Source organism: Exophiala oligosperma, assembly GCF_000835515.1.
Source record: "Exophiala oligosperma strain CBS 72588 unplaced genomic scaffold supercont1.1, whole genome shotgun sequence".
Taxonomy (NCBI): Eukaryota; Fungi; Ascomycota; class Eurotiomycetes; order Chaetothyriales; family Herpotrichiellaceae; genus Exophiala; species Exophiala oligosperma.
The window spans coordinates 3862633-3887751 of NW_015622818.1; the positions used below are offsets into that span (position 1 = coordinate 3862633).

General features: G+C 50.5%; 9 protein-coding genes across 9 annotated transcripts; 3 read left to right on the plus strand and 6 right to left on the minus strand.

Moving 5' to 3' along the window:
• Nucleotides 1-1310: 1310 nt before the first annotated feature.
• On the minus strand, nucleotides 1311-1681 carry PV06_01317 (uncharacterized protein; the record flags this gene model as incomplete). Its single annotated transcript, XM_016401914.1, has 2 exons — nucleotides 1311-1487; nucleotides 1571-1681. 2 exons carry the CDS (start codon nucleotides 1679-1681, stop codon nucleotides 1311-1313), a joined length of 288 nt encoding a protein of 95 aa, XP_016268967.1.
• A 277-nt stretch (nucleotides 1682-1958) lies between these two features.
• PV06_01318 (uncharacterized protein) lies at nucleotides 1959-4610 on the minus strand. Its single transcript, XM_016401915.1, has one exon. The coding sequence runs from the start codon at nucleotides 4117-4119 to the stop codon at nucleotides 2557-2559; it is 1563 nt and encodes a 520-aa protein (XP_016268968.1). The 5' UTR covers nucleotides 4120-4610; the 3' UTR covers nucleotides 1959-2556.
• A 2800-nt stretch (nucleotides 4611-7410) lies between these two features.
• PV06_01319 (uncharacterized protein) lies at nucleotides 7411-10231 on the plus strand. The gene has a single exon (XM_016401916.1). It carries the CDS (start codon nucleotides 7678-7680, stop codon nucleotides 9727-9729), a length of 2052 nt encoding a protein of 683 aa, XP_016268969.1. The 5' UTR covers nucleotides 7411-7677; the 3' UTR covers nucleotides 9730-10231.
• A 941-nt stretch (nucleotides 10232-11172) lies between these two features.
• Nucleotides 11173-13216, plus strand: PV06_01320 (uncharacterized protein; the record flags this gene model as incomplete). The annotated part of the gene is made up of 8 exons (XM_016401917.1): nucleotides 11173-11642; nucleotides 11737-11858; nucleotides 11940-12162; nucleotides 12234-12255; nucleotides 12324-12402; nucleotides 12498-12578; nucleotides 12648-12924; nucleotides 12997-13216. The coding sequence occupies 8 exons, from the start codon at nucleotides 11173-11175 to the stop codon at nucleotides 13214-13216; spliced, it is 1494 nt and encodes a 497-aa protein (XP_016268970.1).
• Nucleotides 13217-13457: 241 nt separating this feature from the next.
• Nucleotides 13458-14531, minus strand: PV06_01321 (uncharacterized protein; the record flags this gene model as incomplete). Its single annotated transcript, XM_016401918.1, has 4 exons — nucleotides 13458-13529; nucleotides 13614-13716; nucleotides 13856-14405; nucleotides 14477-14531. 4 exons carry the CDS (start codon nucleotides 14529-14531, stop codon nucleotides 13458-13460), a joined length of 780 nt encoding a protein of 259 aa, XP_016268971.1.
• Nucleotides 14532-14686: 155 nt separating this feature from the next.
• On the minus strand, nucleotides 14687-15962 carry PV06_01322 (orotate phosphoribosyltransferase). Its single transcript, XM_016401919.1, has one exon. The coding sequence runs from the start codon at nucleotides 15939-15941 to the stop codon at nucleotides 15207-15209; it is 735 nt and encodes a 244-aa protein (XP_016268972.1). The 5' UTR covers nucleotides 15942-15962; the 3' UTR covers nucleotides 14687-15206.
• Nucleotides 15963-16165: 203 nt separating this feature from the next.
• PV06_01323 (uncharacterized protein) lies at nucleotides 16166-17599 on the minus strand (the record flags this gene model as incomplete). Its single annotated transcript, XM_016401920.1, has 3 exons — nucleotides 17102-17599; nucleotides 16562-17044; nucleotides 16166-16494 (listed from the first exon to the last, which is right to left on the minus strand). The coding sequence occupies exons 1-3, from the start codon at nucleotides 17349-17351 to the stop codon at nucleotides 16166-16168; spliced, it is 1062 nt and encodes a 353-aa protein (XP_016268973.1). The 5' UTR covers nucleotides 17352-17599.
• A 234-nt stretch (nucleotides 17600-17833) lies between these two features.
• PV06_01324 (methylenetetrahydrofolate reductase) lies at nucleotides 17834-20805 on the plus strand. Its single transcript, XM_016401921.1, has one exon. It carries the CDS (start codon nucleotides 18226-18228, stop codon nucleotides 20161-20163), a length of 1938 nt encoding a protein of 645 aa, XP_016268974.1. The 5' UTR covers nucleotides 17834-18225; the 3' UTR covers nucleotides 20164-20805.
• On the minus strand, nucleotides 20664-24893 carry PV06_01325 (uncharacterized protein). The gene is made up of 2 exons (XM_016401922.1): nucleotides 24674-24893; nucleotides 20664-24619 (listed from the first exon to the last, which is right to left on the minus strand). The coding sequence occupies exons 1-2, from the start codon at nucleotides 24721-24723 to the stop codon at nucleotides 21004-21006; spliced, it is 3666 nt and encodes a 1221-aa protein (XP_016268975.1). The 5' UTR covers nucleotides 24724-24893; the 3' UTR covers nucleotides 20664-21003.
• Nucleotides 24894-25119: the final 226 nt, after the last annotated feature.

A 25119-nucleotide genomic window follows, 5' to 3' on the forward strand; every position in this document is an offset into this window, starting at 1 on the left:
ATCCTGGGCCTCTGTTGGTGCCAAGTTTCTCTACCCCCTCAAACGGACCAACATACCCTTGGTGGAAGTACTGGAAAAGCGATCCGAAGAGCTTCGGGATATTCAGCGCCGTTTCCATCTGATGCTGAGCAAAAGAGCGACCGCCTTCTCACAGCGATCATCCGATTCGCCCTACCCAATCAACCTTTATTGTTTCTTTGAGTCTGAGGCATTGAAAATAGTGGGCAAGGTCGTTGAAGAGGAAAGTGCCGTGCTGAACGGTTGGGGCTCGGCTTCCATCCATGCCAACCATATGGGAATGACTCGCTTTCCACATGAGAATGACGATGGATTCAGGAGAGTATGTGGGCGTTTGTCGGTCTGGGTTAAAGAATTAAGGGCTCTACGCTCAGGCCAGAACAGCGCACAAATAGCAGTCCAGACTTCCACTATGCCTGGGGCTACGCAGAGCTCCGAACTGGAGGCTTCCAAGATCCAAGGCGTAGAGGCGCCGACCTCAGTGTCGGCTCAGATACCTCCAGCCACTGCCCTGTCACCACTCCAACAGCATCAGCAGCAGCAGCAGCAGCAGCAGCAGTACCAGCCGTCCCCTCCGCCGCCCCAACAAGCTGCCGAGGCCCCGAGTGAGACACCAGACCCTGGGCAGGAGCAACCGAGTGAATTACCAGATCGGCCGGCACAGCAGGGTCGGGGAGAGCGACCAAAACAGCTGCCCGCATATTTCCCGATTGGACAGCCAGCAAGAGAGGAGAAATACCCAAAGAAATCCAAAAAGAATAAGAGCACCGGCCCAACGTTCAACTTCAATAAGCCCCGTGGAGGCCAATGGCAGGTAGCAGGGGGTGATATAAACAATCGCGGACGTGCATTTGGCGGTAAAGCTAGCAATGTAGAGGACGACAGCGAGGAGGACGATTCTAGCGAAGAGTCGGCCGGCGATGATTGAGTTTAGATGCTCGCACTCGTAGCCCTTGAGGCTTGTATGGTGACGAATGCACTACGGTTGTCTCAGGCTCGTCTGCGGCTTTGTGGGAAGCTACTTCCGCACAAGCAGCGTGCTCACGTGTTGATCCGTTAGACCACGCGACGCCCTCTATGAAGGGCACATTGGTCCAGCCCGGCGGCCTTGCTGGTATGACGACCTCGATGGTTGCAGACTTGGATTTGACACTGCTCGGCAGCCCCAGTCGAAGAGACCACCCGATGTTGGTTTCGCCCCGTGACAGACACAGGCGACCGCGGTCGTCTGCATGATGAAGATGACGACGAAGGCAAACGTACTGCGCTTTTCGATGCATGACTCTACAACACTATTGAATCTGATCATGATCTGTATCGACTTCAGAGTTCTGCACACGGACAGCTGCATCACTTTCTCCATGACCGCCCTTGTCATTGCTCTCTTTCGCAGTGGTTGAGCCCCGAGGATGTGGGTATGGAGATGTTGCATCGGCGTATGCGTCACTAACGTCGTGACTCGAGGCGTGCTAGAGTCTTCGCAAGCGATGCCGGAGTAAGAAGGGTATGCCGTGCTACGGCCAAGCTGAAATCGATCTGAGGTGCAGCTTACCTCCATGACAACAACGTCGTTGGTAGCCGTCGCTACCCATTGCCTGGCGCTTTTCACTAAGCCATCCAGTGGAGGAATGAGATGGACATCAGAACGATGCTCGACGTACATGGTGACTGCCGAGAAATCTGGCATATACGCACAGCGTGGGTAGGGGACACTTGTGGACTCGGTCATTAAGAGGCACATCAAGATGTTTGCTCTATCATCTAGAAGACCTCATCAACCACAGGGACTTGAAGAACAATAAGTTTGAGAGTCAGGATGATATACCGGATGACTTTCGTCGACAGATCCTCGTGGAAGAATAGCAGAGGCGCGGTCCTAGCCTAGGTTGCCACGAACCACCCGAGGACTCCGTGTCCAGAGTAGGCAAATGATATCGTGTGCGTGTTTCATGATATGTATTTGCATTATATATTGCCATTACAGCATTGCATCAATCTATCTGTTCTGTGCTATACCACAACAAGCTCTATTCCGCACAGTTTCTCCAAAGCCCTCTTTCCAAGACAACGCTCCTTTCATCCGTATACGTTCTAAATCCCGCAAGCAGGACTATCCCAACGCCGGAGCATATCTCTGCCTGAACATATACCTAGGTATTTGGCTCTGGTCACGGCAATCATCATCATCGCCGACGACACCCGACAGTCAGTTCGCCAATAAGAATCTTCTTCGCCACCTGAATGAAGCTCGTGCTGCTTCACCAGTGGCTATGCGGTATGTCCAACAGACAGGACCAGCCTCAACACATGCAACGAAGGAATCTGGGTGCGTTGGAAAGCTACTATGTGTCGACGGAAACTCTTAGTGTTGAGCTCCGAGACTTCGCTAGAGGTCAGGTATGTCCTGTGTCAATGTTGAGTGACATTTGCAGCACTCAATCTGCCGGCTCTTTTCAGGCGACTTGCAGTAGTGGTAACACCCTTCAACGTCTCAAGCATCGGTAAACTTGGGAGGATCATCCGAAGCACCCGAAAAGCTCAAGGGACATCGGCTAGTGCGACAGCCACGGCAGCACCAAAAATCGCAGCTTCATCGGTCGGCCGGAGTACAATCTCTTCGGGAACAGATCGTCGCCCTTCTTCTGACAACATCTGTCGAAGAAATTCTTCGCATCTGCTCTTGAACCCCGGGTATTTGAGGATGACACTTCCATTACACGCAATTGAAGTCCTTGGCACACCCGACGCTGACTTGGGATTAATATCAGAATCTTTCTGCAAAGCCCATAAGGCATGGATGGCCACAGATATGTATGCAGATGCCCGATATGAGATTGCTTCGGCTGCCGTTCGCAAGAAGGCAACTTCTTTCGTAGTTGGGGGATTTAGCAACTCCAGAGCTTTTTGGATTGCCGGAATTGAATCCTCGGCATTCTTCGACTTGTCCAATTCCAGTCTGGCCATTATCTCGGTGTCCAGAGAGTACGGTTCCCTCAAAACACGTGGCATGGTTCCCTCGAACAATTCACCCGTTTCGACGCCTTCAAGGATAATCAGTCGGAGAAGCTCGCCGAGATAACGACCAGTGGTCATGTATTCTAAAGGTTGGAAGTCGGGTCGTTGATGTTGTTGGTTCAATGCTTCATCCCATCGAGTCTCCGGTAGGACCGACTTCCCAAACATGGATATTTCGGTATTCGTGATAACCTTGTCTGCCTTTTCAAACCACGATGAATCTCGTGCCCCGAATTTGGATCTTCCCATACACGCCACGGGAAGGAATGCAGCCGCGTTCGTTCCAGTACCAAGAATCAACCCCATGGAAGTGGCAGGCTCAATATAAGCCTGAGAAAGGAGTGTGGCCGAAGAATCGTTGATGATTGCTTTGACATTGACATTAATCTGCTGACGAGAGCATGCGGACTCGATCAACCCAGCCAGATCCATACCGATGGTGTCTTCGTGACAGGCAAACCCTTTCCCCATACCCTGCATCTTTCCACTCCGGTGGCTTGTTTGTTCAATGGGGAAACTCCAGGCCAGCCCTAGTGACACAGACTCATGCTGCGACCAATCTTCTGGGTGTGCTTGTAGAATGTCTCGAATTCTACCAGCAATCCAATCAAAAAACTGTGTAGACGGCAGTCTTCGTATGCGTTCATCAATTTTGAAAGCGCTCATATGCTTGACAGTCATGGGGGACTGCTGTCCACCTCTTCCACATAATTCCACCATAGCCACTCGGAACGTAGAGCCACCCACATCAAGGGCGACATATGTCCCCTTCTCTTGGCCGGTCGGTAAGGTGTGGCAGAAGGAGGGTAGCATGCAGGCTTGGCTGTCTTGCAATTTGGCCTTGTACTGAATCCGAAGAGCAGATGACATGGACAACATTCGACGCATCGTGCAAGGCTGTCTGAATAGGCGCATGATTTCGTCCTTTAGAGAATCGAGGGTGTAGGGGCCGGCTGTGGTCTCGACCACCGTGACCTTGGTCGATGAGGACTTTGGTGACACCGCCATGGTCTTGAGGGTGGAGGGAAAGAGGAGCATCGCCGCCAAATGCCGCAGAATGCTGCGGAAGAAGTCGAGGAGGGTCATGGCTAGGTAGGTGAGGACGACGACGGTGATGGGGATTCAGTGGGATCGTGGTGAAGGGTAGTCTTCTAACCAAGAAGACAAAGAACTGGCATCATGTTGAACGGGTCTGTTTGAGCAACAAAACACCCCTAACAAAAGGAATGAGATGTCACGAGCAACACAGAGTAAGTGAGGGCCGTAGTGACATGCCAGTCAAGCGATGTGATAAAGGGCAGATGGAGTGGCAGTAGCATGACATGGGAAAACAGATATTTCCCAGTATGCCACACAACACAACACAAGACTGGCTACTGAGGTAGTTGGGATAGTGTAGATTTCGAGTGCAACTACAACAGAGAGGAAACAAACATCCCTTGTGACGGAGGATCTGGGTCGTGTACGGGAGTACTCGTAGAGAGGGAATGTTGCGATGGAGTGGACTACGGTGACAGCCGATGAAAAAAGGTGGAGGAGATGATGTGCTGGGACGAGGCGCGATGAGGGGAGGGAGGATGGCCACAGTTGGTTCTACAGGTAAAATACTAGGTACCAGGTACTACTGTTTGGGTGGCTAGGGCACCGACGCAGGCAATGAAGTTACGAGCAATAGGTGAGGTACGACCTCCAAGACACCTAAAGAGGCCACCACTACGGAGTATTGAGGACCTGTTCGGAGTAAGCAATACTTCCGCACCCTCGTACAGTCTGAGTGGTAGTACTCCGTAGCAGTGGACGAACTGTAGTAGGCGCAGGCGCAGGCTAGTAACTCGTACTCGTACTCGTATGGACCGCCGGAGGTCGGCGTAGTGCACCGATGGAGAATTTCGCGGCGGCCAGTGTCACTTTGTAGAGTCGTGAAATACCGTTACATCAGCCAGTCTCGCCTCAACAATCGACTCAACGATCGTCCTCATCCATGCCGACTATGTAACTCGTCAGATGTGCCAAAACTCTTTGAGTATCATTGATGATTCTGGATGTATCCTGGCAATGTCCCATCGCGCAATCGGACCCGACCCATCCCAATCCTCTGGCCGCCGTGACCTACTCAACGCTACCTATTGACTTCCACTGCTTGCAAGTGCCGCCATGTCTCGAGTTGTTCAACCTTGAATGGCGTTTCCCTCCCAATATGCGTGATTGTGTAATACATGGGGATCAGAACTGCGGAACTGTAACAGGTTGATGGCCGGACCCTCTGACTTCGAAGTCTGGGGAGTCGTTGTTTCCTGGAGGCCGAACAGATCATGCCATCTTTGGAAAACGGCAGGTAGAGACTACCAGACCACACGTCCTTGGGATGTATCTCCTCGGCTTCCGAAACAGTACTCGTTGCTTTTTCCCGACTGTGTCTATCTACCTCCCTCTGCCGGTAAGTCGTCAAAGTTGACGCAGTCAAGGATGAATCGGCGACACTGCGCTGGTCATTGTCCGCCGAAGCCTGCATCCTTGTCCCTTGTCGAGTGTGAAGGCGATTTTATGGAGATGAAAGCTGAGACAGCGACCTACCCTTGAACACTTTCCGACCATCGCGATTCATTTGAGGAGGAGTGTGTTGTCAAAAATGATGAGTGTGCTAGGAGAAATAGTGAGGCCTGCAGAGGAATATAGTCGACGTTTGCCCCTCTTCAGTCCAGTTTCAAAAGCGAGGCCCTCAGAAAAGATCGAGCCATGTTTCCAGCAAACACCTCAAAAAATATCTGGGGTCTACGATGCAGGAAATAGAAACCTGTCTCGGTTTCGACGACGAGCCCCCCTCACCATCAATTGGCCCAACAGCTCGTACACGAATGAATGTGCAGATACAAACGCCTTGTTAGCGTTGTCCATTGGGTTGTGCAACAGAGTACTAGGGTCAGAATGTTACAAGTTCTGCATTTTGACAAGGACATGCGGTCTTCCTAGGATCATTTGTTGTCATGTATCTGCTAGGAGGGACTATTGAAATCCTCGGCAACAGTGGCTCATTGTACTAGCGGTGAATCCCTGCCTGAAGATGACCACCCCAAGACGGCTGTAATCTAGCACTGCATATTGTTCAAATCCTGATCTTGTGTCTCGATCTGCGGTCCAATTTGAATCTCGGCCGCCTCTGGTGCGACGTGGAAGTTTTAGCAAAGCGTCAACTTCTTCAGGACCGTCAAACATTGATGCTTGACCGCCACTTTCAATTCTCTTTCAAGATGCACAAAAGCCAAACAGCCCTGTTAGCAGTTACTGAAATTTCTGAAAATTTCACCACCACCATGGCCGAAGGAGCGTCTTACATGGAGAACAACTGTGTGTGGAAATTGTTCAATCCACCACACTCCGTAATCGTCTTTCTATGCCTGCTTCATGCGCAACATATTGGGGTTCACCAAGGATTGGACATTGGATCCTGGATGCCCCCGATCAATCGGAAATGTGTCTGAGATTAGGAACCCCGGATGGCTTTTCCCGCCTGCAGAGGTGGTTCCGGCAATTGGAAGATCCCTGCAATACTGTTGAACTAAACACAAACTAAAGCAAGCCCGGAGCGCCTCAAGCAACGCTCGTGGATCGAGCGAGATTCTGCAGCTAAACAAGCTGTCCGGGCTCGCCTTCGCTCGCTTAAGAAGACACCGTTGATGATCTGGCCTGGCTCGAAAGTTTGTCACGCAGAAGTACGGATGATATGGCTGAAGATAGTCAACTTGGGCTGTAACACTAGCAGCAAAAAGAACAACGAGGCCAACTGAAATCTGATTCGACCACTGGCAAACCCTCCATGGCGAATTCTGCCGGTGAACCGTGCGTCTGTCTCAGACTTGTTCTAGTGCGTGTTGAGCAGCGACAATAGGTTGAAGGCCATTTTCGACACGGCCATGCTCAACACCAAAAACGTTGGACGCTGCGAGTAACGAATTTTATACATGTTGAAAAAAAGACCTGGTGAATCAGGCCATGCATGTCTCTGCTTATGCAGGTGTTTGTTTGTTGTGGGCGTTGTTTTGGTTCGGTTGTCAAGGGCGCGATGATGCCTCCTTCATGTACGGCTTGTCTAGCTGCCGCAGGTCTCTCGAGCTCCTCCAGTCAGCAGCCATCTCAGCCTGGTTGAGTTTTGGGTATGACAGTTCAAGGAGCTCGTGGGGTCAAATACAACCACCAACCACCATCCTCGCCGGTAGTCTGCTTCGTCGGCAGACCGTTGTCCCCTGCTCTTTTCTGGAGCCTTTTCCTTGTCGCATGGTTTGACGTGCCGAATATGCAGCTTTGCTCGACCTCTAGCATCCCCCCAGTCATGTCATGACAGTTTTGCTTCCTCTTTTGTCACTCTGCAGTTTTCTCTATTATCTCTACCAGCCATATCATGGCCTGCAAGGCTCTGCGCTTTCCTAATCGTCTCTTTCATTATCATCTAGCACTTCGTTGGTCTCATGCTCGTACTGTGTCGCAGACTCACCCCACAAGACCTTCATGTACAACGGCACAGGATCTACTTGTTAACCACGTCAACTCCCTTTGACACTTCCGCTGACATCAATGCTCCTCTCATGCTCACGCAAGCAAGTCAATGCTTAAGCCTAAATCCTCATATACTATAGTCCTGTTCACGATATGGAATCACGAATCCGCAAGCTGTTTCATTCTCGGAGATCGAAATCTCAGCACCATGCCGACCACTCCGAGCTAGATCTACACAGTATTCCTTACACTACGGCGACACCCCAGAGTCGCCTGCCAGTTATCATTAGCCATGCTTTACGAAGGTCTTCCCTTGGAAAGCGTCAAAGTGACCTTACGACAGATCTTCGATCTTTCTCGTACCAATCTACCCTCCCGGGCAAGCCGCCTCAACTGGGAGAACGACCTCAGCGAGGCAATGGACCGGTGAAATTTCAGACAAGCCGTCGGCTGAGCTCCGGCGAGGTTCTCATCAGCCAACACGATTACGATCGAACATTGGAAGACATTCGACAAGGCGATATTATCCTCGCCGGCAAAGAGCGAAAGAACCCACGGGCATTGTCACAGCCTTCAGCGTCAATGCCACGACCGAGACTGGCAGTCCTCTCAAGTGCTCCCAACTCACCACGGTCGCAGTCGGCTTTCAGTCCAGTGCGCCAACTAGCGGACCAATCCCCCCAAAATGAATACTACCCACGATCGCCCCCGGCATCGTCCAACTTCATGCACGAGCGTCAGTGGTCGGTTGAACAATCCTATCCCTCCGCTGTGTCTGGCCCAGAAGTTATGGGCCTCGGCATATCCAGTCCAACGCATTCGCTCTTTCCACGTCACATGGCTTCCACCGCATCTCTACTCGAGCCTCATGAAGAAGGCAATCCTACTCTACAGGCCTTGTGGAGGGCAGAGCACAGTCGCCTTACCTCCATATATGGGGAGGATGGTGTGGAGGGTGCCATATCGGAACTCGAAAAGTGTAGGAGTCCGTCCACCAGTCATTATGATTCAAGATCAATGACACCATTCATCTTGGACCCATCTCCGTCATCGACTGTATCACTGCAACAAAGTCCATGTCTACAACATGACTTTGGGAGAGCCAGAACTCCGCTCAGAAGTCATATGTCGACTTCGAACCTTGAGCTTGGGTATCGTGATGATAACTCTGATGGCTCCTCTCGTAATCGACATTCTTTTCTCTCCAACAGCGGAGGATCTTCCTTTTTCACTACACGGACCAGCATGGTAGAGGAGTCTCCGATGACTAGAGATGATCTCCGAAGAATAGTCGATGATATGCGAATGACGTACCTCCAGGCGCTTGAGGCTGAGGTGCCTCCCCCATTAGAGAGATTGCCTGACCTACCGATTCCCAAATCTAGGGTCAAAAAGCAGACCCAATCGCTAGCTTCATCCGCGTCTGTTGAAAGTGGCCTGAGGTCGATGGCCGGTCGAAGTAGGACCACATCTTGGCAACCACCTTCCACAAGTCGGAGGACATCAGCATTTTCCCCATCCATCAGACCACAGAAGAAAAGAGCCAGCTCTGGCCACAGCCGCAAGACGTCAACCCAGCCAGTTGCTGGCATCACAGCATTGTCACCCATCAAAGCAAGCCCAGCGCGTCCGAAAAGGGTTGATGCCAACCAGGAAATTAGCACAGGATTGAAACGTGCCGATTCCACCACTTTGGGCTCTTTAGCAAAGGAGCTGAAGATCCTCGACAATCGTTCGTCCACTAACTCATCACATCCGACGCTTCCCTCCTCGCCCACATTTTACGACTCGTCGAGCTCTGAATCGATTCCCGAAATCTACAAGAATGCTCCTTTGGTGGCAGTGAAACCGCTGACATCTCCTGCGCCACCCACCCCAAGAACGCCTCAGCAACGAGTCGAGAGTTTCGATGCATCCGCTGGTGATACGTCCTCGCATGAAGAATCCAACCGTTTCTTTGCGGACGCAGATATTGATCTCGCACTTGACTTGGATAATTTTGAGTCACTTTGCGATGAATTTTTCAACTCTCCAACACTATCAAGCGACAATTTCAGTCATGTATCTTTTGAGACAGGGGACGGGAGAATGAAGGACAGTCCCGTTGCCGGCACTCCTATCTTGAGCCCATATTTAAATGAGGTCAACTTCCCTCTTCCCTTTCATACCCCGTCCATGAACACGGCTCCCCCTGGAATGTTTTAGGGTACGATGCACTTTTCGCCCTCCCGACTTTCGGCTTTTCGACTTTTCGGACGACCGATTATCATTTTTAACTATTGAATTTTGATTACGACTACCCTTCCCGTTTTCTCTTGGTTCTAACGACTTTTGATGCCATTACTCTTGTATTGACCTTCTACGATGTCCCGGAAATTGAGCTGAAGCGGCCGACGTTGGACGCTCTACTTGTTTCCTCCACGAATTTTCTTTCTCTTTTTTCAGCCGACCTTTGTCGACGACCTTTGTCGACTTATGATGTTATGTATCGATTTGCTCTAGAATAGTGTTCGGAACAGGCTCATATTCTGTGACCAGTCTGTGGGAAAGGTTTCGGTTGGGCTATGAGAAAAATGATGGCTGCTCGCGCGGCAAAAGACCCAGAATTGGGTCACTTTGATGATGTTGAAGATTAATACGAAGATATCCGAGGAAATGTACTCCGTATACTTGCGGTTTCTGCAAGGGAACGAATGAACATAAAAACCCGTGTTTGAATGTTTCGCATTTGGTTTCTGATTTTTGATAAAGGAGAGAGTTGAAGTGACGAAAAACATTCGCTCGTTCTATACCCGACGACTCGTCATCCTCCCCAGTACTAGTTCATACCTTTGGAACATCGACTCATGTCCCAATGTCCTGATCAAGCGTGGGATGATCCTTTCGCGAATGCTTCTGACAGTCAAGATGAAATTTAACCGAGTGTTAACCGTGGGAATTTCCACCCTTTGTTGACTTTCCCCAACGAGCCAATGTCAGAATTAAATATGGTATGAATGTCAGATGGACCGTTCCGATATTCTTATTCCATTTCAGTATTGAGACGAAACACGATCGAGACGCTGTTACTAGACTGGATGACAGTCCTCTACAGGTATTTTACCAGTCTCGATGTCGCTGTTCATTCCCACAAAGCTGGGGCGATACCCCGTACTCCGTGTTTTAATCACAATCCCCACGGGTCACGTATCGGTACGGGGGAAGAGAGGTACCGTACTGATACAGTGACTGGTTATGTCTATGATGATACTCAATAGGTTGGTCTGATACGAGTAAGTACACGTAACCTGCTCCATACACCACCCGACGACTGACCCGTCATTCTGGGGAAGTTCTCCCACTACTTGGAGCAGAAGGGCACGATGGGATGAGTCCAGTATACCGAGCTTCTTCTATAACTCTGTTCCATTTGGCTCGGGAAAAGGATGGGACAGATAAACTATATAAATCTCCTGACTTTCAGGGTTGTTGAATGTCCACCTACACCGTCTCTTGCTTCTGCCTCTTCTCCGTTCTACAACACCGCACTCACATACCTTGTTCCACCTACTTTGCCTGAAGCACTTCCCCGAGGCTTGATCGAACGTTTCTTACTAGTCTGTGGACACTGTGGACAGTGGGACCTGGCGACATCAAGCAAGCCAAATCATGGCCAAACTGACAAAATACAACATCCTCATTTGTCTCGTCGTCTCCTGGGGAGGGTACGCGTATGGATTCGGCTTCGCCATCTTCGTCACGAGTATCGGCCAACCGGGCTTCTACGAATACTTCGACCTCGACCCTTCGAGTGACTACTGTGCCAACATCCTGGGTGCCATCAATGCCCTCTTCAACTTTGGCCTGGCCGTCGGGGCCCTGGCGCAGGGCTACCTCGCCGACGTGATTGGGCGAAAAAAGGCCTTTTACATCGCCGGCGCGTCCGCCTTGGTCGGTGCCATACTCGTGGCGTCGTCGGTCAAGATCGCCATGCTCATTACTGTTCGTCTCCTTCACGGGTTTGGGTTAGGCATGCTGATCTGCCTCGTCCCTTTGTACCTGACCGAAGTCGCTCCTCCACATCGTCGCGGTTTGCTTTCGGGTTTGACGACGATGAGTTTTGGTATGGGATATTTCACGTAAGTTCGTACATCCTGGAAGAGCATGTAATTTCAATCTACTGTCCTCTCCTGTCTTCACGATTAACTGACTGGATGTGTGCATGTATTCTAGGTGCGCCTGGATCTCTGTTGGTTGCTATTTCGCTACAAACAGTACGGTGCAATGGCGTATGCCGTTGGCTCTAGCTTGTATTGGTCCTTTGGCTCTTCTGATCGGATTGCCTTTTATCCCTGGTACGTCTTGTCCTCGACAATTGCACAACAAACGCAAGAGATTGGAAGAACTAGGCTGACAGGAAGCGAAAAACAAAAAAGAATCACCACGTTTCCTTACACTCGTCAACAAGACGGATGAAGCTTGGGAGGTCCTGAAGAACATTCATCGTGATCCATCCGACGCAGACGACTCTTCTGCTCGTGCCGAGTTCACTCAGATTGTCCGACAGGTCGAGTTTGACAAGTCGATGAAGTCGGGGTACATTGAAATGTTCCGAAAGCCTTCGTGGAGAAAGAGAAGTCTTTTGGCCATATTCATACAGTATGTCTTGTCGTTCACCCACATCATGACGACCATACAAAGTCCAGATGTTGACGTTGTTTTTTGCATAGGTTCGCCGCACAATCTACAGGTGTATGTCCTCCAGAGTCGAATCAACTTCTCTCTCTCCCCCCTTCTCGTAACTAATACTTTGTTTCCAGATTCTCGGTATATCCAACTACCTTGTCTTGATCTTTGGAAGTCTAGGCATGACTGGTGTGATGCCTCTCATCATCTACGGTAAGATTTCTGACCTCGATGCCACAAGCCGTCGCTATATGGATTATTACGAGTCACTTTACGAACTGACATGCTCTTTTATTCGCGCCACACAGCATTGTACACTTCTGTCGGCACCTTTTTTGTCTTTGTCGCCATATATACAGTCGACCGTGTTGGTCGACGAACAATGTTTCGTAAGTATCCCCCCCCTTTTGTGTTTTCATTATCAACCAAAAGCTAACACGGAGAAAACAATGACACAGTCATTGGATTTCCTGCTTTAGCATTGTGTCTATTACTCGAAGCCGTCCTTCAATCACAATACCTGGGCACTGACAACAAACCCGGTCTTGGTGCCTGCGTGGCCATCATTTATGTGTATATTGTCTTGTTTCAAACCGTCGACGGTCCAAGTTTCATCTGGATGAGTGAAATCTTCCCCACGACCATCCGAGCCAAGGGCATCTCGTTGGGATTCTTCTCTTACTTTGTCGGTGCAATCACTTATACCACACCGGCCCCGTTGGCTTTTAGAAACATGTAAGTTGAGGTCTCGCAGCTGTTGTCGGTTTGTTTTGGGTAGTGTCTCAAACTGACATGATGGTGCGATAGCAAATACAACATGTATTTCCTGTACATGGGTTTGTGTATCGTATCGACCGTCATCGTTTACTTTTATTGCCCTGAAACGAAACAGATCCCGGTGGAAGAGATCGGTGCATTGTTCGGCGACGAAGTCATTGTTCACCTAACGGCCGATGGTCATGGGATCGTAGAACAGGAAGAGATGGTCAAGGTGGAACAGCAGGCGACTCATGAGGAAAAAGTGTGAACGAATCGTCGGTTGTCTTGTGGGAATGGACCTTTGATAGATACTCATAACAGTGATTGATCAAGCAGGCAGGTTTCATCCCTTCATGGTGTGAACCGTTGCAGGTCAACACTGTCCATATCGGTACTATTACTACTCGTAATTGCATGACAAGTACCAGTACAGAGTATGTATGCACCCAATGAGCAGGTTCAGGTTCCACCTCCACATCGTTGACAACAGTGAATTCGAAGTCGAAAGTCTAATAAGGATCCTCTTTGCCCTCGTACGTCAAGTTCTTGCCAGATGCTGTCTCTCGGGTCGCAGAGTCGATCTGACCATACGCACAAAGTCAGCCACGAGTACTCACTCTTGATCATGTATTGAAAAGAGAGAAAAGAACAAAGACGGTACTCACCACCTTGGTCATCCCATTGATACTCTCGTCAAGAGTGATCAATACCTCTGGACCCATGCCGAAGAATTTTGCTCCTGCCTTACCCATGTCTGTGTCGACGAAACTATTGATGACACAAATCAAGGTCAGTGTTCAAGTTTTTGTTTTGGGATGAATTGGGGCAAAGAGAAATCATGGCATTTGGTTGTTTCAAGCAATTCGAACGTTCACGTTCAATCGGGTAAACGAGAAGGGGAACTCACCCTGGTGAGAGAGGAAAGGCGATCAGGTAGGGATGTTCCAGATGAATCTTCTTGGTGATCCAATTCATGGCCGCCTTCGAAGGGCCGTAAGCGGCGTTGGGGACGGGGACTGTCTCCTGAGCTGCTATGGAACCCGCGATGGTCCCCAGAGTGACGAATTTCGGGGTGATGTTCTTGTTGCTCGATGACTTCTTGAGCAAGGGCAACACGGCTTGGAATAAGAGGGTGATACCGACCGCGTTCACACGGTAATGATCGATCATGTCCGAAGGTTTGGCTTCGGCCACGGCGGGCCAGATGGCTGAGATGCCGGCGTTGGCGACGACCACGTCGAGATTGTCGACGTCGTGTTTGGACTCGAGTTTTGCCACGGCATCGAGGGCGTCGGTCTCTGAAAGGCTGTCGATCTTGACCACGATCAAAGAACTCGAGGGGTCCTTGGGCAACGACTGGAGCGAGACACTCGTCGGGTGTTGTAGATCTCGCACGCCAGCTATCACGGTGTTGTTTGGACGTGACAGGTATGCGGCCACGAGACCTTTGCCGATGCCTATAGACTGTAAGGATCTGAAAGAATGGTCAAGCCTTTGAGGTGTGAAGAGAAAGGAGAGGAATAGTCACCTCTATTTCCACCTGTGATTAAGTATGTGGTCTTGGTGGTGGCGGTGGTAGCCATCTTGTATCAGTATGTCTCTATGTGAGCAATCCTTGTCTCATGTAGGAGGAAAGATCTCGACGAAAACTTGACATTCTGAAACTGCCATCTCCATCGCATTTTTGGTAAAGTACTTATACTTGATATTTTTGTGTCTTGACAAGTATATTATCAAGCAAATGTCAAGTGGTGGATCTATATCAGAGAAGAGCATACACAATGCACAAGTAGCAAGCAAGCACTCCGTACTGGGACAAATCTAGAGAATTCGGCCGAAACGTCCGTTTGGTGCCAATCAGAAGTCCACCCGCAATGTCAGAATTCATGTCAGAAAAACCAGTCAGAAAGCGCGCCTCGTGGTTATGCAAGGTCAGAAAATCCCTTCTTCATACTTTCTGCACTGTCAGAATAACAATCCTCAAGGACTGTTTTGAGACCTGGTATGAGCATTCTTGATTGGGGCGCGTTGTTTCACAACTGGGTCTGCGCTGTTGATTTCTCAGCATTGGTGCATTGCTAATGAGAACACATTGAGGCCAGGCATAGTGACGACTTTGCATCGAACATGCGCTTGTTGTCCTCAGTAGATATGCAATCACGCTCGAGGTTTGATCAACCGACAGTTGGCCGCTCCCTCTTTTCTCCAGTTGCGCGCGCATCAAGCCCGAGGGTTGTCAATAATTCTTGATAGTTTGCTCAATCCTTACTACCGTATTTCTCGCGGTAGATCTTCATCTGTTCGAGTTGTTCAGGGCCAGCACCTTGTAGTTGTCCAGCCTCGATGGCCTCGATCAGGTCCTCGAACTTGAGCACGGCGCGAACCGGAATGCCCAGTTCGTCCTCTGCGACTTTCATGGCACTCCTCGGTTCACTGTCACTCACTCTCTCTTGTCTGGTCAAAAGGAGAACCACTCCGACGACTATTCCACCTTGTGCCTTGATGATCGATACCGCCTCTCGCATCGCAGTTCCCGCCGTCATGACATCGTCGAGGATCACCACACGCTTGCCCTTGAGTGGTGCCCCCACGATTGTGCCCCCCTCTCCGTGATCTTTTGCCTCCTTTCTATTGAATGCGTAGGACACTCCTGCGAATTGCTTCCCGCTGAACTCTAGTTCTCGCGTCACGATCGCACTCAGTGGGATTCCCTTGTAGGCTGGACCGAATAGAATGTCAAATTGAGGAGAATACGGGACCTTTGAGTCTGAACCGGCTTCATCTTTCCCGAGTAGGAGTGAGAATGGAGGAGAGGTCAACACTGAGGCATAGGAACGGGCGAGCGCACCCAGCAGGGTGGACGTGTGGAGGAGGGAGGATGTGAAGAAATAAGGCGATACTCTGCCGGATTTGAGGGTATACGTGCCGAATGACAGGACCGAAGCCTCGAGAAGGAGAGGTAAGAGTGTATCTTTGTACGATTCGGTCGCCATGGCTGTTGCACGAGTGTTTACTGAGACTAGTTGTGGTCGTTTTTTTTCTTCTTGTTTCGGATTCCCCAAACAGATCACAAAAAGTCGTCATTTATTATTGCAAGCCAATCGGTTTCTTGGCGATCGTCAATCTGCATCTGCAGAACAGGAACTTTCTAAACAATCTTTACGACATTGCACACTCGCAGCTTCACTATCTAATGCCCGGATCCTTTGACCTCTTCTCACTTCTGCATATCTTGAGGAAAGACAGAGGCTACAAAGTCTCGGATAACATCATCCTCATTGGTGAATCCAGGTTGACCAATGTCTCGCAGGATCTCCTCAGCTCGTGCAATTGGACCCGGGGCATACGACATGTCTCTGCCAGAAACATCTTGATCGCTTCCTTTTACTAACTCAGGACGATCTGGAAACAGCTCACGGACTTTACTGCGCAGATCGTTCCATGTTCGGTTGACATGATAGGCGAAAATACGCTCGTTCTTGATCGACTTCGACGCCACTGCTGCTACCATCAGACGCGCCGAGTCTTGTACATCGGTAAAGAACGCTTTGATCGACATGTGTTAGCAGCTTGACCAGATCCCAGCTGTGTACATGAGAGAAGGATTGCTTACCTAGAGGAAGGGGAACGCCCTCCCACTTGCCTTGCAAGGCACGTGTCAATTGCCCAGTTGACGATGTGACGCCAGTGTTGAGGTTGTCCATGTCCAAAACACGACCAAACTGACCGTCTGGCACAACACAATTGGCAACAAACGGTGGGTTATTTGTTTTGATCCAATCCCAGAACGCAAACTCTGCTAGAGTTCGTCCCGCACTGTATACGTCCACAATCCGCTGAAAGGAAGAGTCTGTCGACTTTTGACGAGCTCTTTCCACTGCTTCATGGTTGAACATTTCTTCTGTGAGTTCCCGAGGCTCGCCATATATGGTGTCTGCGACTGCTTTGGAACTCGAACTGAGGACGTATCGTTGCACACCAGCTCGAGCGGCGCTTTCGAGGGTATTGATTGCGCCTCTCACCATTGGTCCAAACACCTTGGTGGGATCTGCATCGAAGATAACAGGCATGGATGGATATATGACTCCTGCCGCACCTAAAACAACCATGTCAGCATCTGTTTGGAGAACATGCCTTGGGAGAGTGTCAATACCTCGAAATGCATCTTCGAATGCTCTTTCGGCCTCAAAATCCGGAACCTGGACGAGGTCGAACTTGCCTGACCATGTCCGATCGAAGAGATTGTACATCCAACCGCGATGTTGTTCAACGTTTCGAACTGTTCCGCGGACTCGATATCCTGCTTGGAGCAGTTTCTCACATGTTTCCAAGCCCATATAGCCATTGGCACCAATGACTACAACAAGAGAGCCTAGAGGGATTGCTGGGTTTGCGATATGCATTTTGGTTTCTTTCTGAAACTAGAACTGCCTTTAGGTGAGGTAGGCTGATTTGTTGTCGATTCTGCCAGAAGCCATGGTGACAAAGGCATTGAAGTCCTCAAATATATACCTGGTGTTCGTACCATACACTGTTCTGTGAGAGCCATGATGAATACCAACACAGAATGGATTTTTCATAGCAGCTTACGAATTTGATACTACTTGTTGTCCCATTTCTAAGCATTCGATACATCTTCCTGGGACGTTGCAGGTGTATTATAGCAGAGTAGATAGGAAATTATAAGCAGGACCGGAATTCCGTGTGCGAGTCTCTTCATCTCTGATTTCCCTCGAGTTTCGAACTGCGCCTCGCAAGTGTATACTCAACCCTTCAATAGTACGGTGCAGTATATTAACACTGATGGCGATGTCGGAACAAACACGGGCGAAGTGGCATAAAATTTCCCGCACTTCAGGCCCTCATCGTGCATGTCATAGATGGACCGGACCAATTCATTCTTGCATGTGCAGACCGCTCACGACTGTGCAAATCTCATACTCCACCACGTTCGGCGGGATTGACTTCGGTGGCTGCGGGAAGCACCTCTTCTTTTCTGTCAACATTTCGACTCTGACAAACATTTCTCTACCTTGTTGAAGCCAACTTTTTTTTACACCAAATGCAGCGAGAACTTGCCGACAGGTGGGCTCGTAGCCGTTATATCGGTTGATTCGGAGGGGGAGGTAAACGCAGTTGGTCTGCGTCGTTACACCAGGGAAAGAGAGGCCCAACATATCAAACAAAAATACAAAAAAGAACAAACACAACAACTGTCGCTTCCGATCCTTTTAGCACTCCCTTGCTTCCCTTCCCTCCTGGCCGCAGAGAGCCACCATGGTCAATATGCATATCTCAGAGAAGCTCGCTTCGAATTTGAAGGAGAACAAACCCAGCTTCTCCTTCGAGTTTTTCCCTCCCAAAACTGCACAGGGTGTCCAGAACCTTTACGATCGAATGGACCGCATGCACGATCTTGGTCCTCTTTTTATAGACATCACCTGGGGTGCTGGTGGAAGAAACTCACAATTGACATGTGAAATGGTCAACGCAGCTCAAAGCCACTATGGTTTAGAGACTTGTATGCATTTGACTTGCACGGACATGGAACGCTCACAAGTCGACCGGGCCCTCGACCGGGCCCGCGATGCTGGTTGCAAGAACATTCTGGCTCTGCGAGGTGATCCACCCCGAGACAAGGAGAAGTGGGAAGCAAAAGATGGAGGATTCCGACACGCAAGAGACTTGGTCAAGCACATAAGGGCCAAGTATGGCAATATCTTTGATATTGGGGTTGCTGGCTATGCAGAAGGATGTGATGACAATCGAGACGTGGATGTTCTGATTGATCACCTGAAGGAAAAAGTTGACGCCGGTGCTACGTTCATTGTCACGCAGATGTTCTACGACGTCGACATCTTCCTGAACTGGGTCCGAAAATGTCGAGATAGAGGCATCAACGTCCCGATCATCCCCGGAATCATGCCTATTTCGACTTATGCATCGTTCATGAGGCGAGCCGAGTGGACCAAATGCAACGTTCCCAAGGAATGGTACGAAGCCTTAGAGCCGGTGAAGAACGATGATGCTGCAGTAAGGGACATTGGCAAGGATTTGATTGCCCAGATGTGCCGTAAGATTCTGGACGCTGGCATCTTGCACTTGCACTTCTACACCATGAACCTGGCACAATCTACGAGACTGATTCTTGAAGAGCTGGTATTGACCCCAGAAACCTCAGGCAAGCCACTAGAGAAACCACTGCCATGGCGTCAATCTCTTGGCTTGAATCGTAGGGACGAAAATGTCAGGCCAATATTCTGGCGCAACCGCAATACGTCCTATATTGCCAGGACAGCAGATTGGGATGAATTTCCCAACGGTCGTTGGGGTGACAGTCGAAGTCCTGCTTTCGGTGAGCTTGACGCGTATGGAATTGGATTGAAAGGCACGAACGAGGCGAACATCAAGCTTTGGAACAAACCCAAGACACTTCGAGAGATTACAGAACTTTTTGTCCGATTCCTCAACGGTGGATTGGAAAGATTGCCTTGGAGCGAAGGAACAATTTCGGCAGAGGCGAGCATCATCAAAGAGGATCTCCTCAAGTTGAACAAGCGTGGTCTCCTGACCATCAACTCACAGCCAGCTGTTGATGGAGCGGCCTCTTCTGATCCCGTTCATGGATGGGGACCACCTGGAGGATGGGTATACCAGAAGGCGTACCTGGAGCTGTTGGCATTCCCTTCCATGATCGACACGATCATCGAAAGGCTCAACGCCAACAAAAACCTGACCTACTACGCAGTCAACAAGCATGGCAAACTCATCACCAACGCAAAGGACGAAGGACCAAACGCGGTGACATGGGGTATCTTCCCTAACCGAGAAGTGGTTCAACCTACCATCGTCGAGACAGTGTCTTTCCTAGCGTGGAAGGACGAAGCTTTCCGACTTGGAGAGGATTGGGCCAAGTGTTACCCAGCCGGCTCCGCATCACGCAAGTTGGTCCAGGAGATGATGAACGAGTGCTACCTCGTGAACATTGTCAACAATGATTTCCACAACACACGCGAGATCTTCACCGTCTTCGAAGGCCTTGAGGCTGAAGACCTTGACCAGGTCTTCACCGATGACGGTGCTGATGTCCAAAATAACCCCTCCAGAGACGTCTTAAACGGCGAAGCCTCGGCGTCCGAAATCGAAAAGAACATTACGAATGCAAACCAACAACGGATCCCCTTCCAAACCAACGGGGTTGCCCCAGTAAAATAAACGGATGATCCTATATAGGACATGTGCTGTCAACCAGCTCTGTCGATGATACGCGTCCTAACGCATACGTGGCACAGGACACATTACGAGACTTTTTTGCTCTTAGAGAGACCCCCAGGAGCTTTTATCACGGTGGCATACTTCAACCACGTTTTGCCCCGACAAACCATTTTTGTTTTTATGTTTTTATGTTCCCCATCGGCGTTCCATGGCAAAGAGACAAGAGGGAGGTTGGAATGCACGATCAGAGGAAGAATTTTCCCGGCGGCATTTGGAACACCTTTTGATGGACTTGATAAAAAAGATTGGAGCGAAAAATATCTCATTTCAACATGATACCCCCCCAGAGCGTGACGAGAGAAGAAGAAAAGTGCGGTATTCCTGTTTTTAACGAAGCGACGATGTGATGTCTACGAAAGAAGAAGAAGAGAAAAAAAAGAAGAGAGAAGAGAGGGTGGTGGATGGGCACGGGCAGGTACTATTCTGCCAGAGTGTGGTGACTCGTAACGAGTGAGTTAGTTTGGTGGACTTGAGGGGGACCTTTTCAACCATAGGTCCCCCTTGCAACGACGTCCTCTTTTGTTGACAAGGTAGCTTAGTATCAGAAAGACTAGGAATACAACAAGTGTAGCTGAGCGAATATCTGTGCCTCATCGTCGCCATGTGAAGCCGCCTGAAAGTGGTGCTTTGTTCCTGATCGGTAATGAAACGACAATTATAGAGTCGAAGCGGTGTTTTTTTTAACACGGGATATCCATGTTATTATCCTATAGGGTAGGCCTTGATTATCTCGTCGAAAAGGATCTCTACGGGTACACTTGCTTTCATGACTGTCATAACTTATCTCCTTCTGTCGGAGGACTTGTCGACGGCGACATGCGGCGACCGTGGTTGTTCCGGCTCCAGCTCCCCCGGTTCCGCCGTCAAGGGGTGGTCGGGTTCTGCGATGATCATGTGCGGCGGCGGGCCTTTGGACGGCCGAGGAGATACTTTCCGGTCGTCGTTGTCATCGTCAGCCTTGACCGACGATGGTCCTCCAGCCGGCGGCACATCAGTAGCTGCCAGACCGAGTCTCGTCGCTCGAGGACTGGCGGTCAACGAATTCGCGATCCTCGCACTCGTCGTGCTCATTTCGTTGCCCGCTAGGTCAGAACCCTGCCCCACCCCGCCGCGGTGCCTGGCCTTTTTCAACTCTTTTGCCAACGAGTCGTCGCCGTCCTCCTGCTCGGTCTCGTCGTCGTCGTCGTCGTCGTCGTCGCTCCCGTCGAAGAAGCGATCGCTCCACCTCGCGCTGTCCTGCCTCGTCAGTCTCGAGAGGGCCGCCTTGCCCGAGTTCGAGCTCGAGTAGCTGTTTTCGCCGGCGGCACTCACGCGAGACACCAGCTCCGAAACGTCGTCTCTGGACTCGCGAATTTCGGATTCCGTCCTGGGTCGGTCGGGCCGCACGATGCGGTCGTCGACTTTCCACTTCATGTGCAGTTTATTGTGCAAGTCCTCGTCATGCAGCTTCTGGCTTGTCGGCGATGTTGCGGTGGACCTGGTAACATATTCGTCCGCAGTGTGGGCACGGATCGGGCTCTTCGCCGCAGCACCATCATCTTCTTCGGTCTCGTCTGCAGGTTGATCAGTCTGCCCTCGCACCTCTTCGCCCTCGACCCCAACCGCTTTGGCATCGCTTGCCTTGGCCCGTTCAGAATTCGGCTCGTCCTCGTCCCGTGTCTGCGCGGCTGCGGTGTATGCAAAATGCGTGTCGCACATGTGTTTCACCACGGGCCATCCGTACGCATTTGCAAACATACGTCGGACGATCATGTTATTATGTGCATCCGGTTCAAGTCGTACCAAAACCTTCCGCCACGAGAGGTCTTTGTGGTACGCTCTAGCAATCTTTTCCTCGATCTTCATCGATCCCACGTCTTGGCCGTGAGAAGGCGACAAGGTTGACGTTGAGGAGTGGCTTGAACTTGAGCGCGGGGGATTCGTGCTCCCGCTGGTGGTCAACGATGAATGGTCAGAAGGCATTGACGGTGGCTGGGATTCGCTTCGTGAGCCAGGTTTACTACGTATCATGAATGTACGTTGGCGCTTGGCAGGCGGCGGCGGTATGTCCCCTGGGTGATATACGCGATCGTGCCAGATTGTCCTGGGTCGAGCCGCTGGGTCGAGCAGAAACTCTTTCGGAGGTAGGGGAGGATTGAGCAGATCACCAGCTGATTCGAAGAATGTTGTCTTGGGCGGCGCTTCCACCTCACCGTTTTCTGAATTATTGGTATACAATGATGAGCCACGTACCATGCTCTTTCCAGGCTCATCTGAACCTTCGTCATTATCGCGGGAATTGTCTTCTGAGGTTGTTGGCGAACTCCTCTCGGAGGGCTGGTCGAGATGGTGCATTGTTTGCCCACGACGATAAATCTTTTTCGTCTTGTGAGCAGGCTTCTGCTGACCAGCCTGAGGCTTGAACAAGTTCAAGAATCCAGTAAAGATGTTGGGAGCTGATGTCGGCGTCTGTGGCTTTTCCACAAATTGATGCTCTTCCGGTTCGGCTCTTTCTTCGTGGTCCAAGCCCTGGCTGGCTTCTGCTTGGGGCACGCTTGATTCGGGATCCGGCGAGGGCATTCCTTGAGTGCTCATGTCATCGGCACTGTCGCCGAAGAAGTCATTCCAGGGAAGACTCTTTCGAGGGGCGCTTGCATTCTGACCCGTCATTTCCGCCCAGCCCCATTCAACCATGGTGCCGACCAATCCGTTCTCTCTTCTGGCTTTCTCAACCCGACCCAGACCTCGCCAGTCAAGGAACAACAGGCATGATGTTCTTAGTGGCACAATTCCATCATTGACCACATTTGAGTATACTGTTCTGTTTCGGAATTTCTTGAGGGCGATATGCGCAGGGCCCGTGGGCAATATCCGGAGTAGTGGCTTTGCACCAGGATCGGGCTCTCTCTGGGCCTTTTGGGCTTCAGGTGTCAAGCTGCCTATGACGGCACCCCAACCATTCTTTGCAATCGTCGGAGCACGCCAGGTAAGACCCAAATCTTGCCCAGTCCTTCCAACCAGGCCGAAATCGAGTGCAAACTTGACATAAACCGGATTTTCATTGCTTAGTCCCAAAAAGGGGGTAGCCATGGCGACAAAATTTACCGGTTTGATGAGGTCGAAGAAATCTGGTGAATGCTTCTGAATGTAAGCTACAGCGTACGTCTGGATGAGGCCGCCGAGGGAATGACCAATGAAACTGATGCTGGTGATCTTGTAGGGTAGATTGTGGCTCTGGTGGTTCTCATCCTTGATGATACTGCTGTTCTTGTGCGCTGGAGATGTGTCTGAATTCGGCGTTGGCTTTGAAATTGGCATCGACTTGGACAAGGACTTCCCTATCGAACTTTTGACCGGAAGATACGGCTGGTCCGGATATGTGAGTGAGAGCACGTATTTGGCGAATCGTTTGCCGAGATACTGGATGCCACGTTCCGTCCGCACGGCGTTGCCATTGAACCCTCGTACAAAGACTTCCTCTTCCTCGTCGTCAGTAGTCTCGTCTTGATCGGCTGCAAGCGCCATGTCCGGAACAGATTTCGATCTCTGATCGACGGCTTCTCTCCCAAACTGATTCGACTCGGCCATTCGCTGTGCTCTCCTCTCAGCTCGTCTCTCCTTCGCATCTTCGCGGGCCTGCTTGGCGGCGGTGTCGATCGTCTCTTTCATGAACAACATGTCTGCACCCAGATTACTGTGTAGGCCGTGTGTCAGCAGAACAAGATGAATCTTTTTCTGTTTCCGCTGCTTCTTATCTTGCTTCGCCGAATGGTCTCTCTTGTCGCCATGCACTGGTCCCTCCTCAACCTTGACATCTCCATGATCTTCCCACTCTGGAAATGGTGGTGAATTCCAGAGGCTTTCGGTATCATCAACTGCCAGTCTAACCGCCTTGGAGAAGACACCCTTCGGTTGCACCGTGTTCTTTGCCCGCTTCAGCTGGTGATCCTCCAGTCTCCCAGGGGCGCCCTGTCCAGATCCGATGACTCCATGGAAACCAAGGTCGACCGATTTCTCATCTCTCCCTACCAGGACTTCATAGTGTACACTCGCAGTCTTCGAGAAGATGATCTGTGAGGCAACTTCTAAAACCCAAGTAAAACTCTTGCGTTCTGCATGTCGTTTGCTGTCGACGTGATGCGCATCTTGTCTGACTTCTTCAGGAACCTTGAGCTTCGCGGTCCACGTTCCACCTGCCTTTAGCTGCGGCTCATATTCAGGTATGCCTTCTTCTTTGATGGTCTCGTGCTTCTTATAAGGGTCGAAGGTTGACGGATAACAAGAGACATAAAGAGTGTAGGGTCCATGAAGATAGGCGGCTCGCAAAGGAATCGCAGAAGTGTTCTTGATTTTGACATACAGATGAGCCGGAGGGGGGAGGATGCGATCGAGACTCGGCGTATAGGTCAATGTGTACCTGGAAGATATGGGTCAGCAGCGGTTTCTTGTACGACAGAGGAAGTCTTCTAACCTTACCACCTCACCGACCCGAACTGAGCCTGTCTGATGAAGCAGAAGCATTATGCCAATGCATCCTTGACCCGAGATAAACTCGGTCGTGAGAACGAGAATGAATCTGAAGAGGATCGGACGTGTCGGATGTAATTAGATTATGACATTATTGTGCTGGAGTCTTATGCATCTCCCCGCAGCGGCGCGCGTGAGCCCAAAATCAATGGGCACCACATGCCATACGGGGGTCACTGCGCCTCTTACGGAGTACGATAGGAAGAAATAGAGAGCCGCACCAGTCAGGCGGCCTGACGTAGATAAGCAAGGCTGGCAAGGCTACGACTACGATACTCAAATCATCACGTGTGCTGCATCCGTGTCCTGGTACATGAGGTACGTTGCGACTTTGCAGATGTGATAGGCATGATCATTCCCACTTAAAGGCTCGTTATAGGTGGCGACGTT